The sequence below is a fragment of the Geotrypetes seraphini genome, chromosome 13 (assembly GCF_902459505.1).
Source record: "Geotrypetes seraphini chromosome 13, aGeoSer1.1, whole genome shotgun sequence".
Lineage (NCBI taxonomy): Eukaryota > Metazoa > Chordata > Amphibia > Gymnophiona > Dermophiidae > Geotrypetes > Geotrypetes seraphini.
Window position 1 is genome coordinate 60,193,073 of NC_047096.1, and position 15,679 is coordinate 60,208,751.

At 41.6% G+C, this 15,679-nt stretch overlaps 1 protein-coding gene across 3 annotated transcripts in view; it reads right to left on the reverse strand.

The window, feature by feature from the left end:
• Positions 1-15,679, reverse strand: part of C13H17orf113 (chromosome 13 C17orf113 homolog) — a 133,854-nt gene that overhangs the window by 108,424 nt on the left and 9,751 nt on the right. For all 3 annotated transcript variants that reach the window (XM_033918117.1, XM_033918118.1, XM_033918119.1), the window contains exon 2: positions 12,319-12,576. In XM_033918117.1, coding sequence (XP_033774008.1) covers positions 12,319-12,574 — 256 coding nt within the window. In that variant the 5' untranslated portion in view covers positions 12,575-12,576. The remainder of the gene's footprint in view (positions 1-12,318; positions 12,577-15,679) is intronic.

Consider the following 15,679-nt stretch of genomic DNA (forward strand, 5'->3'; position numbering starts at 1 on the left):
ATAGGTGATTTTAACATGCTGGATGTTGATTGGGGTATCCCTATTGCGGGGTCTTATAGAAGTAGGGATATCCTGAATTCTCTACAAGGAGAATTGTTCCAGCAGTCGGTAATGGAACCTACGTGGGTTACAAAAAACACACATAAGCATAATTAGATGGCCCAACCTAAAACACTAATGCTGTCACATCGCAAGTTAAAACTTTAAAAAAATAAGTTTACCTTCAAACTTCAATCAGCAAACTAATCATACAAAAAAGTGATTTCCTCACATCACAAATTAAGAAAAGCCTCTTGAAAATAATTAGCTTTCAAACACAAAAAGTTGATAAGGTGTTAAAACCTTTTCGGCATTAAAGCTTCTCCCACAATCCCACAACCCAGCCAATCATGGAACAGCTTCATCATGACGACATCTACAAAATATGCCAACTATTCAAGCCTATGATTTAACTCAGTGGTATCAAATTTGCGGCCCGCCAAGTACTATTTTGAGGCCCTCAGTATGTTTATTATAATCACAAAAGTAAAATAAAACAGTTTCTTGATTATATGTCTTTTTAGCTATAAAAGACATTATTATTATTAAGACTTAGCCAAAAGGGAAGATTTATAAACTATAAAGAGTTTTACCTCATGCAAAATTGGCATTTCTTTAATAAGACATTAACTATTTTTTCTGAGGCCCTCCAAGTACCGTCAAATCCAAAATGTGGCCCTGCAAAGGGTTTGAGTTTGAGACCACCGATTTAAACCCATAGGAGCACTGAATCAAAATATTAAATCAATTTTTGTTTTCACTGTCTAAGGCAGCATTTAAATCTTTCCCGAGGCTCTGAATATGGTTGTTCCAATACAAAGCAGCGCAAAGAGGTAAAAAAGTAAGAGTTGTCTACAGTAAACAGAGGCCATTTTTCTCCACCGTTGCTTGCATTTACAGAGTCATAGAGGGCTACATTCAGTAAATGACCCCCAGATTTGAGTGATGAAAAAAATGAGCATCGAGTGCTATTCTATGAACAGCGCTCTGAGTTGGGTACTGTTTACAGTATCTGTGCCCAATATTTAGGTGTGAGGATTTACGCCAACTGAACCCTTGTGTAAAATCTTCGCATATACTTTAGGCAGGAATCTCCCGAATTCTGTAACGGTGCACACGTCTTTAGTAACTGTCCCTGACCTGCGCATGCTCCTCCCTAATTTGCATGCCCGTGCCCTAATTTGCATGCACAATTTTGAGCGCCATAGCAAGAATACAGGGATAGTATCATGGATTTGATGTACTGCCTTTCTGTGGTACACATTTACACCTGCTCTTTGACATGCATGCATTTTGGAGGTTATATTATGCACATATGCATATATTTTCAAAAGATATAGCAGTAAAATATGATGTAATGTTTTTTAACTTATGGTATTCCGGAACAATGACTTATATGTATCCCAAATCAATTACTTATATGCAGGGAAAGTCAGCTGTTAACTTTGTATATAAAAAAAGAAGAAGAAGAAAAAAAAAAGACGCAGACACCATCTTGCTTGCTAAAACTGCTTGTAAGTTGGATGACAGTACCAGCCACGGTAGGAATAATATATTTAATATAATTCTTAAACATAAATAATAAGTTTAAACATGGGATAAGTGTTGATCTCTTAAGTTTTCTTTCATTATAGGAGGATCTTTGAAAAAGCACGTTTGTGCGAAACATGTCGGGTCAATTTCTCCCCGCTGTTAAGATAAGTGGCTGAAAAGTCCTAAAGTTTTAATTTATGAAAGAGTATTTAATGATATTTAAGTGAAGAAAAAAAATGAATTAATAAACTAATTTACGGCCGATGATGAAGGTCCACATAATTCATCACGCTACAAATTTGTATTAGCGGTGAAGTGGCTGAGGCCAAAGGATATAAATAATCCGGAATACTGTGAAGATTTGGGATACATTTTCAAAAGGACATATGTACATGCAAACTGCATCCCCAACCCTCCCTAGGAACATCAGCAATCCTGTGTGGGAAATATAATACACATACAATAAAAATTGTTAGCAAGAAAAGGAAATTCGATCATGTTACATCGCTTTTAAAGAATGCTCATTGACGGGTTGGAATGTATTTTTTGGATATAATTATGGGGGGGCGATATATCTTTTTGTCATCGATTATAATTGTACTTGTATTTAAGTGCTTTTAAAGAGTTATGATTGTATTATATTTTGCACTTACTTATTGCTTTAAAATTAATAAAGAATTTTTTTTTTTTTAAAGAATGCTCATTGGCTACCCATAAACCATAGAATATCATACAAAATGGCCCTAATCTTCAAAGTTCAGAAGACAAAAACACCCTCATTTCTGGAAAGAAGACTCACTCATGCTCAATCCAGATCACTAAGATCTGAGGAGAAACATTTACTTTCAGTTCCTTCTCTGTCAACACTCGACGGGATACGATCTTTTCTGTGACAGCTCCTCATTTATGGAACTCGCTGCCTGCTCACTTGAGAAGAAACTAATCTAGATAGATTTCAAGGAAATCTTAAATGCTTTCTTTTTAAAGATGCATTTGAACGGTAAAAGCTACAAGGTCACCTACTGTTTTATCCCTTTTATGTTTTTCTTTCCTTAGGCACTATAATTCTTCCCTCTTTCCTTTTGTTCCTGTCATTGTGTACTTGTCCATGTTTTAGTCTCCCCCCCCCCAATACTGTTTGTCATTCCCTGTTTTTAAATTTTGTACATCGCATTGAATTTACGATAATGCGTTTTAATCAAAATTTTGTTAAACTTAAACCTAAACTTAGGGGCCATGGAGGTTGCGATATCAAATCCTGGTGTTGCTCCTTGGGACCCTGGGCAAGTCACTCCAGTGCCCACCGCTTTGAATGCCAAAGTCACAAAGAGGCAGTATACAAGTCCTCAATCCTTTTCCAACAATGGCCAACCCAGGTCCCAAGTACCTACACAAGTAATAGCAACATTCCAGAGCTGAGATTGTGATGTCATAATGCCTCATTCCACCAACGCCTAAGAGCCAACCTCATCAGTGATGTCACAATGGCTTGCTTATCCTATACTCAGCTCACAAAAGAATATAAGAATTGCCATATTGGGACAGACTGACGGTGTGGCTCATGGGTAGAGTTGTTGCCTCTGCACCCAGAGGTTGCGAGATCAAATCCTGGTGCTGCTCCTTGTGATTCTGGGCAAATCACTTAATCCTCCAGTGCCCTCCGCTTTGAATGCTAGCTTTGAAATGCCAAAGCAACTGGTATACAAGTCCCCATTCTCTTTCCCTATTAGCACATCAGCTGCAGGTTTCTTAATCGTCAGTTGAGATTCAATTCATGGCAGATTAGGTCGGAGCCCAATTCCTGGCACATTTGAACATTTAAAAAGATATACAGGTGTTAGGAATCTCATTCAACTATGAGATGAATACAAAACAGCATTCCAAGTGTATTAGGTCATATCACTAGAGAATGACACAGGAACTAATTTTCCCATCCCGTCCCATCCCGGAGAGTTCTTTTCATATTCCTGCAAGCTCCGTCCTCATCTGCACAAGCCTCAAACTTTAAAATCATAACTGGCCGAGGCTTGTGCGGTTAAGTTGCTCCATCATACTCTTCAATTAGCATAAGCATAATGTGGCAGAAATAATATGAGCACCCATATATCCTTCGAATGTGATTATGTATTTGCTGTTGAGGTGTAAAATGTATGTATTATCTACCAGAGGATGTGGTAACCGTGGTTAGCAAATCTGGGTTTAAGAAAGGCTTGGTGGGGGGAGAGAGAGAGAGAGAACATGACATGGATTGGTTGCAGGAGAAGGGAGAGATACAGGCAAGAATTTGAATAGTTTTCTAGCTTTTGATTAGGTCACATGGTTTCCCCAAGTCCAAACTACTTGTCCTGATCTTGATAATCGTATACTGACTGGTCATTCAAAACTTACAATCAGCCGTACTCTTGTTTTTTCCTTTTTTTGCTTGTAGGAGATTGGGGCAGGGAGGTAGGGTTACCAGAAAAAGGAGAACGGTTTGAGATATCCGGGTTTTACTTCTATTGAAAGCAATGGAAGTAAAACCTGGATGTCTCAATCTGTCCTTTTTCTGGAGCCATATGGTAAGGGTTGCCAGATTTTCCAATCGGAAATTCTGGACCTCTAGACCTGCCCCCATGCACGCCCAGTTCCACCCAGCCCCACCCTGTAACACCCTAATCCCTCCCCCCCAGTCCCCTCTAGCCCAGGACGCCTGGTAACCCTGGGGGGGGGGGGGTCGTGATTTGTGATGAGTTCCAGGCTGCAGCACCCTCAGTCATTGGTTTCTATGCTTTTTCCTCCCACCAATGCGTACAGCAAAGAGCTCCAGCAACTAGATTCACAGAAATAACTTCCCAAAAATATTTGCTTATTTTAGCAGCCTGCATTCTACTAAAGTCAAAAAAATTGTCACATCAGACTGACTAAACCCTGAATTGCTTCTGGGAACCTGACCCTGAATGGAATTCAATTTGCCAACCTAATCAAAATGCTTTTCCCCCTCAGGGAAAGCTCCCCATCACTCACTGTAGATCTGCTGGGTTTCAGCTGGCACAGAAATCTGTAACAAACAGGTGAAAATGAAGTATACAAGCTAAGCTTTCAGCCTTACTTGCTTCAGAAGAATTCTGGGAGAAAGCGAACATTTTACAGTGCAAAACTCAGAATGCCATATTGGCTGTTTCAGGCCTTTATAGTTTCAGAAGCTCATATGCATCATCTTTTAGTCCAATAAAAGTAATTACAGCTAGAGTTGTCATAAAGCATACGAGGAGAGACTTATAGATCTCAATAATTATACTTTGGACGACCGGTGGGATAGAGGTGATACGATTTAAATATCTACATGGCATAAATGCACGAGAAGCGTCTCAGTTAAGAACATAAGAAGTTGCCTCCACTGAGTCAGGCCAGAGGTCCATCGCGCCCAGCAGCCCACTCCCGTGTGGCCCATCAGGTCCATGACTGTAAAGTGATTTTTGTCTGAAACCTTTCATTCCCCTTTTCCCTTCTATCTATTAACCTTCTTAGTCCTATCTTTATCCCTCAATCCCCGAGTCCTTCAGGAATTTATCCAAACCCTCCTTGAAACCCCGTAATGTATTCTGTCCTATCACATCCTCCGGAAGAGCATTCCAGGTGTCCACCACCCTCTGAGTGAAAAAGAATTTCCTAGTGTTGGTTCTGAACCTGTCCCCTTTCAATTTCTCCGAGTGCCCCCTTGTTCTTGTGGTTCCCAATAGGCTGAAGAATCTGTCCCTCTCCACCTTCTCTATACCTTTCATGATCTTGTATGTCTCTATCATGTCTCCTCTGAGTCTCCGCTTCTCCAGGGAGAAGAGCCCCAGTCTTTCTAACCTGTCTGAGAATGAAAGGTTTTCCATACCTTTTATCATTTTTGTCTCAAGTATCATCACCCTTTTGCCTTCCCTCCACTCAAGGGCACTCAGCGCAAAAAGATGTTTGATAACCTTCTGGCGACGCAAGCAGCAAAACTTAACCACTCCACCTCCAACCTGTTGACGGCAACGGGCGACTTCAAAACTTTTCAAAAAGAAATAAAAAAATTTATCCAGATATCTTAACCCAACCCTTCCCCCTCCTCCTAGATAAATTCTCCCCAAAACCTCCACTTAAATAATCTCTTCCTCCCCAAAACACCAACCAAGTATTCAGATCCCTGAAATGTAACGTAATCTTATTTGTACTCTAACTGTAATCTATTTGTTATATCACACAGTAACATACAGTCAATTTAATATCCAATTTGCAAGTTCTTCCGGAATTAATCCAGGTACCTCTCCTCCCTTGTAACCAAAAAAATCCCCCCAAAACTGTTGTAACTTCACTGGAAATGTCCAGTTAGCTCTTTTGTAATCCGCCTTGAACTGCAAGGTATAGGCGGAATAGAAGTCCCTAATGTAATCCCAGCTCTGCGTTTCAGTGCTGTGTTCTCCTTCCATTTTGCCTAATTTGTACAAACCACTCGCACATCTTTCTTAACTTCCTGAATTCATCTCTTTTTTTTTTTTTTGGCAGTTTAAATCTTTTGCCTTTTTTTGGTATGTAGAATTAATTCAGTCAACAATTATCATCATCATAAAATGCACTCAGCCGTCGCAGGCAAATGAAGCCTGTAAGCGTGTCTCGCAGGCCAGCTGTACCTTTTGGGTTCATTGCCAAATCTCTCTAGAGTCCAAAAGCTGAAAAACAAATACATTATTTCTGGAATTAAAGAAACAAATTATCCTTAGAGTTTCACAAAGCTTTTTAACCAATTAAAGACTTCTTTTTCTAAGATCAGAATGGGGTTCTTTTACTAAGGCATGCTACTGGATTTAGCTTGCGCTAAATAATAATAATAACTTTATTTTTTCTATACCGCCATAATCTTGCGACTTCTAGGCGGTTCACAGTGAAGAGAGCTGTACAATCAGCGAATTACAGCGTACAAATAGTGAAGGTGTCACTGAACAGTCAGTGATTATGGAGTACAAATTAGCAAGAAAAAGATATTAATGGGTTACAGTATAATCTTAACATGTTACATTAAAGGGGCTGAGAAAACAAAAACAAAAGAAATGCAAACGCAAGCAGTGTCTCACTTCCGGTTCACCACACAATTTTTTCCCATGTACTCATCTTTATAGGACCCCCAGGGACCCCTGAAGAAGACTTTTTGTCGAAACGCGGACCATGTTGGGTCCTGTATCCCTAGCGGACTAGGTCCTTTAAGGCTCTTATGTGGATGATTTACTTTTATGTGGATGGAATTATTTTATGTGGATGATTTTAGTGTACCTTTGGAACTTTGATACTTTCAAATAAAGTCCATTTGGGAACATCGTCACTCCACAGAGTTTTTTTGGTTTTCTCTGGATTTTCTTCTTTGGGGATATTTTGGGGTCAATTCCTTTTGGAAAGCCAGCGAATTACAGAATACAATTGGTGACACTGAACAGTCATTGAAAACAGAATGCCGTTAGTGAAGATGCGTAGTATCAGCATGAAGAGTGAGAGCTTTTTAAAAAGAAAGGGGGGGCGTTTGACTAGGAATTAAATCTATTGAACAGAGCGGTCTTGATTTCTTTCCGAAAGGCGCCGTAGGTTAACCTGGCTCTGTCCATGAAGTTGCCTAGCCAGGTTTGCTGTCTACCAGCTTGAAATTTAAAAGTTCTATCCAGAAAGGTTCTATATTTGCAACCTATGATTTTCTGGTAGGCAAAGAGGTTGTGATTTCTGGTTGTCCTTGTGGGTGTGTAAAGTTCGAAGTGAGGTAGTAGATAATTGGGGGCCATTCCCCACACCAGTTTATAGCAAAAGCAAGAGAACTTGAATAAGATTCGTGCCTCAATTGGCAACCAGTGTAGCAGTTTGTAGTAGGGACTAAATGCCACACAACCCCCATTAACACACTAATTCTAGTTCCAGTGCAATAGGGATGGTGCACTGAACCAAGGGTCTTCCATCCTCTCCCACGAGTCCATTGCAGGAGATACCGATAACAGTTTTCAGCACTTTCTCCTTCCGAGGACATAGCTGGGGATCTGGGCAGCTTTTCAAAACCCGGCACTTTGTCAGAAATGGACTGTTAAAGATATGATCTAAGCTAATCTTCCATTTGTGAGTTGCACAAACCTTTACAAGCTCAAGGCGACAGATCAAAGAGGAAGAGGAAAACGGAGTAGGGAAGGGAGCTCGGAGAAGCAAGGGAAGGGGAGGGGCCTAACAGGAGGGGGTGCTATACAGAAGATGAATGAAAAAAAAAAAAATTAATCCAATTCCAAGCTCAAATGTTATCGCACAGCTCAGTCATCTGGATGAACCAATGTTCACGTCAGAGGCTGAGATTACTTCGAGCAGTCCTTACATGCTGCCGCAAGCTTCATAATTAATTCTTATGATGCTTTTAATAATATGCAGCATATCTTTGGAAAGCAATGATAGGAAAAAAAAATGGTTGAAAGGATTTGATAAGTGGAACCAGAGTTGATGAATTTCAGATTAAATCCTCATTCATTCTGGCCATCCCTTTAATATAAATTAGTTTCCATTATATCGAGGGACTACTGGAAGTGCACAGCAGTTAGAGGATGTCACAGGGATGCTAATAAACTCTGACCGTGCATCCATTTCCTCTTAGTTAGGAATAATTTTTGCACTGGTGCAGGCAATGCCTTCAGGGCAGGATTAATTCTTCTAGGCCCCTAGACACACAAGTACAGTAGGCCACACCCCCATTTATTTACCCGTTTTATTATTTACTTCTTTATTTCCACTTGTATTTCTTTTTTTCTTTTATTATAAAATTCAAAACAAACAACAAAGATTACCTAAAGTATTTAGACAACTGACCCACTCATCTTCTTTCTCCTCCATAGTGATTCCTCTGTCTAAATAATCTCTTTCTCCTCATCAACGCATTTCTGGTCCTATTAACTCTCCTCTTCCCCCCTCTTAAATTCAATCAATTTGTACCTCGCTTAATCTAATCTCTGAACAAATTCCCCCTTCTTTCCCACCTACTTGCCCAGGATTTTAACTCTGAACCCTTTCCATACATATACAAAAGTGTTCAAATGCATTGTAAAGCAGTAATACTATCCAAAACATAAGTCTATATTAATAACCAAGTTTGCAACTCGTCTCAACTCCCTCACTCTGTCATCCAACTTTAACCCATATGTATAAACAACCAAATCTGTAACTCCTCTGGTATGTTCCACTCCACGCATGTTAATTTGTATCAAAACAACAAGGCAGGGGGGTCACGTGATGGCCAGCACCTGATCGGACACCTGAACGCGGAGCTCCGTCCTCCCTGCACCGTTCGGCTCCCCTAACGCCTGCCGCCGCCGATATTTTTTTGATCGTTTCGGCTCCCGCACTTCCGGGTTCGCTCCCGCTGGGCTGGGGAGCGTCTGGTGCGTGCATCACGGTGGCGGCGTGGGGGATGCCGACACGAGCCCCGAAGGCCCCAAGAAACAGCGTGGCACCGGCTCTCAAAATGGCGGGGATGCAAACGGAGACTCCAGTGGACCGCACCTCGGATGAGGTGCTACAAGTATCCATGCGGAACCTCTCTCAGCTTTTAGATGACAAACTGGCCAAGCTGCACGCTGCCATGGATGAAATTAAAGATGTGCTGGCCGGCCATGCGGCGCAGATCCATCAGGTGGAGGAACGGGTCTCGGCCCAGGAGGACAGAGCGGTGGTCGCCGATGGCAGGTTGACTCCTTGGAGACCCGAGTGTGCCAACTGCTCGAGAGAGTGGAGGACCAGGAGAATAGGGCCCGCAGAAAGAATCTCTGTCTGATAGGGCTCCCGGAGTCAGTTAAAGATTCTGAGCTTCTCCACGTGGTGGAAGGATGGCTGCTGAAGGAGCTGGGCCTGTCGGAGCAGGCTGGCCCGGTGGTGGTAGAGCGGGTCCATCGTGTTGGATCTGATCGGTACTGTAATGATAATTCAGTGGGTGGCGTGCCGGTTTGGCTGGGAGGCCGGCGCTGCTGCTCCACAGACTTGTTGTCTCTGGGGGGAATTACTTCTTACCAACTGCTATTGTGGGTTCTGTTAAGATTGCCAGCTTCAATATAGATGGCTTGCACTCCCCAGTGAAGCGCAGCAAATTACTTCAATACTGTAAGACATTAAAAGTAGATGTTCTAATGCTTCAGGAGACTCACCTCAGCGTGACAGAACATGTTAAACTGAAGAGGGATTGGGTAGGGGAAATAGTTTTTGCTTCATATAACTCCAGACAGCGAGGTGTTGCGCTCCTCTTTCATAAAAAGCATCCTTGTACTATGCACAAGGTAATACAGGACCCTGAGGGGCGATATGTGATCTGGGCAGGAGTTTTCTTGGGGAAGAAATATGTGTTTTGCTCTCTTTATGCACCTAATATATACTCTCATAGATTTTTTTCTGTATTAGTAGCGGCTTTGACGTCTTTTTCTGAATACCAATTGGTACTAGGTGGGGACTTTAACATCACTGCAGACCCACTTGTTGATTGCAAGCCGCCTAAGCCTCGATTGAAAGGAGGCGATCACAAGGGGGTGAACTTTGTGCTACACCAACTGGGTCTGATTGATGTCTGGCGCACACTGCATCCTACTGAATCTGACTTCACTTTTCACTCTCAAGTGCATGATGTTCATAGTCGCTTGGACTACCTGCTGGTGGCTCCTTCTCTGCTGGCGGGTATTCCACGGGTGGTGATTGAAGATGGTGTTTTGTCAGATCACCACTTGGTCTGGCTGGAGCTTACTGATAGGCCGGGGTCCCAGGGGTCGACTACTAGTTGGCGTATGAATCCCACGTTATATGAAGACGATGAGTTTAAGGATTTCCTGGAACAACAATGGGATTTCTTTGTGAACGAAAACCCTGCTTCTGATGTATCAGAGGTGGTGTTTTGGGAGGCGAGCAAGGCGGTCTTGCGTGGTAAAATTATTGAGTATACTACCCGCAAGCGCAGAGCCCAAGATAAGACTCTGTTGGACTTAACACAGCGTCTGGCCGCGCTGTGTGGGAGTTTACATGCCCCGGGTGCTACGACTGCTCGATCTCAATATTTTGACCTACGTAGGCAAATTAATGATTGGCAGAAAGAGCCCTTAGAGATATCAGATTGTATAAATATCGCCTCCATCGCTGGGGTAACAAAGCGGGGAAACTGCTTGCATCTTTGGTTACCTCAAGGGCTCCGAAGCGTATTATTTCAAGGATTCAGGCGCCTGATGGTAGTGAGGTAACTGCCCAAGCTGGAATACAGCAGAGCTTTGTTAACTACTATAGGGCGCTATATGACAGGGGGACCTCTCGTAGATGAGCTGCATGTTTCAGAACAGTAGTCTAGGCCAGGCCATGTGTTCGAACTTTCAGAACTGCACCATGGCATCGTGTGGACATAAATCATTGTCTGTGGCTGAATGTGTCCACGTCAGACACCACTTAGGCATTATTACAGTATACTTGTAAATAAATTGGAAGGGCCTGTCCCCTGAGAGCAGTGTACTCCAGGTCCTTCTGCAGTTGCTCACAGATGGTCTCCCAATTAAAGCAATAGAGGCCTATACACTGCTTTCAAAAGTAGTGAAGCTGTTGGCTTCAAGGTGCCTGCCTGTTGAATATGAAAGCAACGAAAACCAAGGGATAGTCGCAAACTTCAAACGTGATTACGGGTCACTTGTCCTAAGATATGATGGCAGTGATCGATGCAAGCATGGAATCCTGTCCCGAGCTGCTGATCTTGCGAGAAAAATGACGGTGCTCGACTCTTCACACACTTCGTTTAAGCGCACGTGACAAACCGGTCCGTGACGCTTGCACTTAAATAGAGTCGACTATATAAACAAATACAATGAATGAGGAAAACTCAAAATCAGTAAATTGAGAGACTTAGTAATAGGACAACCTTGAAACAGTTTCAAAAACATTACTTATAAACAGCACTGAAATTCAAATAAGAGAGAGACACAACTCAATGTCGGCATAAACAAGTACACATCAGAACAGTCAAGCAACACAGATACGATGCCAATGCTTTTCTACAATACAGCTTATCCTATAAATTATTATTCCTGAAAGGCAGAGAGACAAATGACTCAAGAGAACTAACCTGAAGTGACAATAAAGAAACTAAGCATGCTATTACAGATAATTGTTAGGCCCCCCTTCATTCATTCATTCAATTTGGCTTACACAACTGATAAAAAGAAACCCCCACTTAGGAAGCATTGGAAGAGGGGGATAGAATCATCCTCTCCCAGCCATGTTCCATTAATAAACCATAGCAGTCATTAATAATGCCATATGGAGTCGTGTGATTACCTGAATCTTGGTGGTTGATATCACACAGGTTCCTACTGAACTCAAACTACAAACAGTGGATGGGGATCCAAGCAGGTACCTGCTGTGAATCTTTCTTCCTTCCTGCTGTAATCCCAACTAATTCCATTACCAGGATGCCTTAGATCCTCTCCCTGGCACCGTTAGCTTATTCCTACACCAGTTGCCATTCAACTTGGCAAATATTCAGTACAGAAGGCAAGCCCTTAAACTTGCATTATCTATTTATCCAAAGACATCATCAGAAAATTAATTGTGTGGGAAAACTCATGCTCTAATTGAATTCACTGCAGTACATGTAAAAATGGGGTCACACGGTGAAAAAGAGTTTAGCTATATAGAAGTCACATCTCAAACGGCCAAGGAGAAATGAAATGCGAGAGCATGGTCTGAATTCCAGGAAGGCTGGTGACTTACCTTGTTTAACCGACACCTTCCTGTGGTACAGCCTTTTTAAGCGTTTCTGGTGGGACTTGCCATTGTAGTGAATCTCAGCCTGGGCAGTGGAGTTTAGCTGGATGTTGCACACTTTACAAAGGGTGAATGATTGGCGTTTATCCTTTTTCACACTCTGGTCCTCCAAGGTTGGCTGGCAATCTGAGCAGGTGATTTCATGATCCAGTTTTGTAAGTCTATTACCTGGGGGATGGGAAGGGTTCAGTGGTCGTTTCATACCTACCAATATTAAAAAAAAAAAAAAAAAAGAGGGAGTCAGGTTGTTTATTTGGTAACAGGCATTCCTTGAAGGCAGTAATTTACCCAACTATGATCGGTACCGAATGGCTAGATTCCTAAATAGCTTTGTGGAAGGGGAGATGCTGGAACCAGAGTGGGTAGATAGGAAAGGGAGGGGACAACTTAAACCCAAGTCACTAAATGGATGCCATCATTAAGGGGGAAAGAAGGGGGGAGGGGTGACCTATAGGCAAGTATCTATGGTGTTATGGTATTTCCAATCAACTAAGATATTCACTTACGTAGATGATTTTTTTGTCTTATTAAAAGTCAACTCTGATCTAAGCAATTTGGCTTCTAGTATAGATTGCTGTATTTCTAAACTCCACATGTGGGCATTGTCCATCCAAATGAAATTTAATGCTGCTAAAACCAAATTGCTTTGGGTTGGACCAAGTTTAGAAAAAAACAACTTCCTACTTCTGTTATACTGAATACAGGTATCTCATTGCACATAGATTTTCCCTCTAGAGTATTGGGTATTATCCTCGATTCATCATTTTCATTTCATAAACAAATAAATTCTTTGACATGTGTTTTTTTAGTCTATGTATGTTGAGGAAAGTTAGATCATTGTTCCATCAAGAACATTTTTCAGTATTGGTACAAGCTACACTGCTTGCCGAGCTAGACTATTGTAATTCAGTCTATTTAGGCATTAAGCAGGGCAATCTAAAACCACTTCAGCTGATACAAAATATGGAAGCTAAGCTTATATTCGGGAAGCGAAAGTACAATCATGTTTCTCCTTTGTTGAGAAAGCTTCACTGGCTTCTAGTCCACTTCAGGATTCAATTTAAATGTGCATATATTATCTTTAAGCTTCTCTATGGAATATTTGATCCTTTAGTTCCCTATAGTGTGTCATTGTTTGGCTCCTCCCTTCTTTGTATTTTTATTAGAAAAATTTGTAAAAAGAAGAGCGACCAAGATGGTAAAAGGAATGGAGCTCCTCTTGTATGAGGAAAGACTAAAACGGTTAGGGCAATTCAGCTTGGAAAAGAGATGGCTGAGGGGAGTCTACAAAATCCTGAGTGGATTAGAATGGGTACAAGTGGATCGATTTTTCGCTCCATCAAAAATTGCAAAGACTAGGGGACACTCGAAGTTACAAGGAAATACTTTTAAAACCAATAGAGGACATTTTTTTTTCACTCAGAGAATAGTTAAGCTCTGGAAAGCATTGCCAGAGGTTGTGGTAAGAGCAGATAGCATAGCTGGTTTTAAGAAAGGTTTGGACAATTTCCTGGAGGAAAAGTCCATAGTCTGTTAGTGAGACAGACATGGCAGAAGCCACTGCTTGCCCTGGATCGTTAGCATGGAATGTGGTATTCCTTGGGTTTTTGCCAAGTACTAGTGACCTGGATTGGCCACTGTGAGAACAGGCTACTGGGTTGACCCAGTAAGGCTATTCTTATGTTCTAACTTTGTACTCAGACTGAGCAATCCACTTTCTGCCAATGTGGTTGTTGAATACCTTTTTGGCAGTGCTGGTTTAATAGTGACTCACAATCTCATTTGAATGAGTGACAGCCATTTTCAAAACTTAGTTTTACAGAAAGCAATGTGGATTGACTTGTAGAGCAATAAAATTGTTGGGATAAAAAGTTAAAAATAGTTGCCTTTATCGTTGTTACAATACTTTTACTCAAAAAGTATTATATTAGGCAATTTTTTTTTTAATGTGTTCACTGTACTTTTACTTAAGTATTAAAAATACGTGTATTTTTACTTTTACTTAAAGTACTTTGACCAACACTAGCTTTGCCTATATCTCCGTCAGAAGCTGAATGCAAGGCAGTCCTGAAGGTAAAAGTGAGCTAAATTATAATAAACAAAAGGGAAAAGGTGAAAGGCTGGCTCAGGAGGCCCTCTGGAAAATAAAAGGTTTCATTATTAGAAAAATCTGAGGGCTGGATATAAAACCACTGACAAACCAACTACTGTATATACTTTTTCCATATAAGACAGGCTCCTTTTATCTGCCAATTGGTTAAATACCAGCCCGAATGAAAGCTCTCTTAATGCCAGGGATCGGACATGCAAGCCACAGGAAATAGTGTATTACCATATCATTAATGTTTACCAGCTCACCCCGTGGTCCAGCCTGCCCTATGACAACACAGGCAGCAGGAAAAGCCGTGTTTCACTGGGGGTCCCAGGATATTTCTGTTCTTTCACATTTCAAATGTATTTATAATTCACTTAGCTCCTTATCTCTCCGACTGCTGCATGCATTAGAATACTTACATCTTCCCAGTAGTCTCTACTTGGCATTTAATTATTTATTTGCAGACACTTATTATACCTCCTAATCTAAGTAAACTTATTGGTTCACAACAAAACCTGGACTGGATTATGTTTACAGGGGGAAGACCGGAAGATCAGAGATAGGCCGTTTTATTTTTATGCCACAATGTAATAGAACTCTGTCCCTATAAAGATGGGCATTGAGGTGAAGGCAGTGAGCTCCCCAGCCCGTCAGACTGGCATCTGTCACCAGTACTGTCCACTCCGGAGACACCAGAGGCTAGGGTACCTGTGATTGATTTGGGGGCCACAGGGGTCCCTTAATTTAAAATTATAGTAGATGGGGAAGGTAAGGTAGGGGAATTGTCATGCCACAAGATCCTGCTGGGCTAGGTTGGAGCTTTTGCCCTCCCCCCCAAAAAAAAAAAAAAAAAAAAAAAAGCATTCCACTGCCTATGAATTGACACAACCCACTGGTCTGGATTCATCTGCTACTCATGACAGGGAAGCCCTATTAAGTTGTGGTAAGCTTAGCGAATGATAAAAGGTATGGAAAACCTTTCATATGCTGAAAGATTGGAGAAACTGGGGCTCTTCCCTGGAAAAGCGGAGACTTAGAGGGGACATGATAGAGACTTACAAGATCATGAAGGGCATAGAGAAAGTGGAGAGGGACAGATTCTTCAAACTTTCGAAAACTACAAGTACGAGAGGGCATTCGGATAAAGTAAGAGGAGACAGATTCAGAACCAATGCTAGGAAGTTCTTCTTCACCCAAAGGGTGGTGGACACC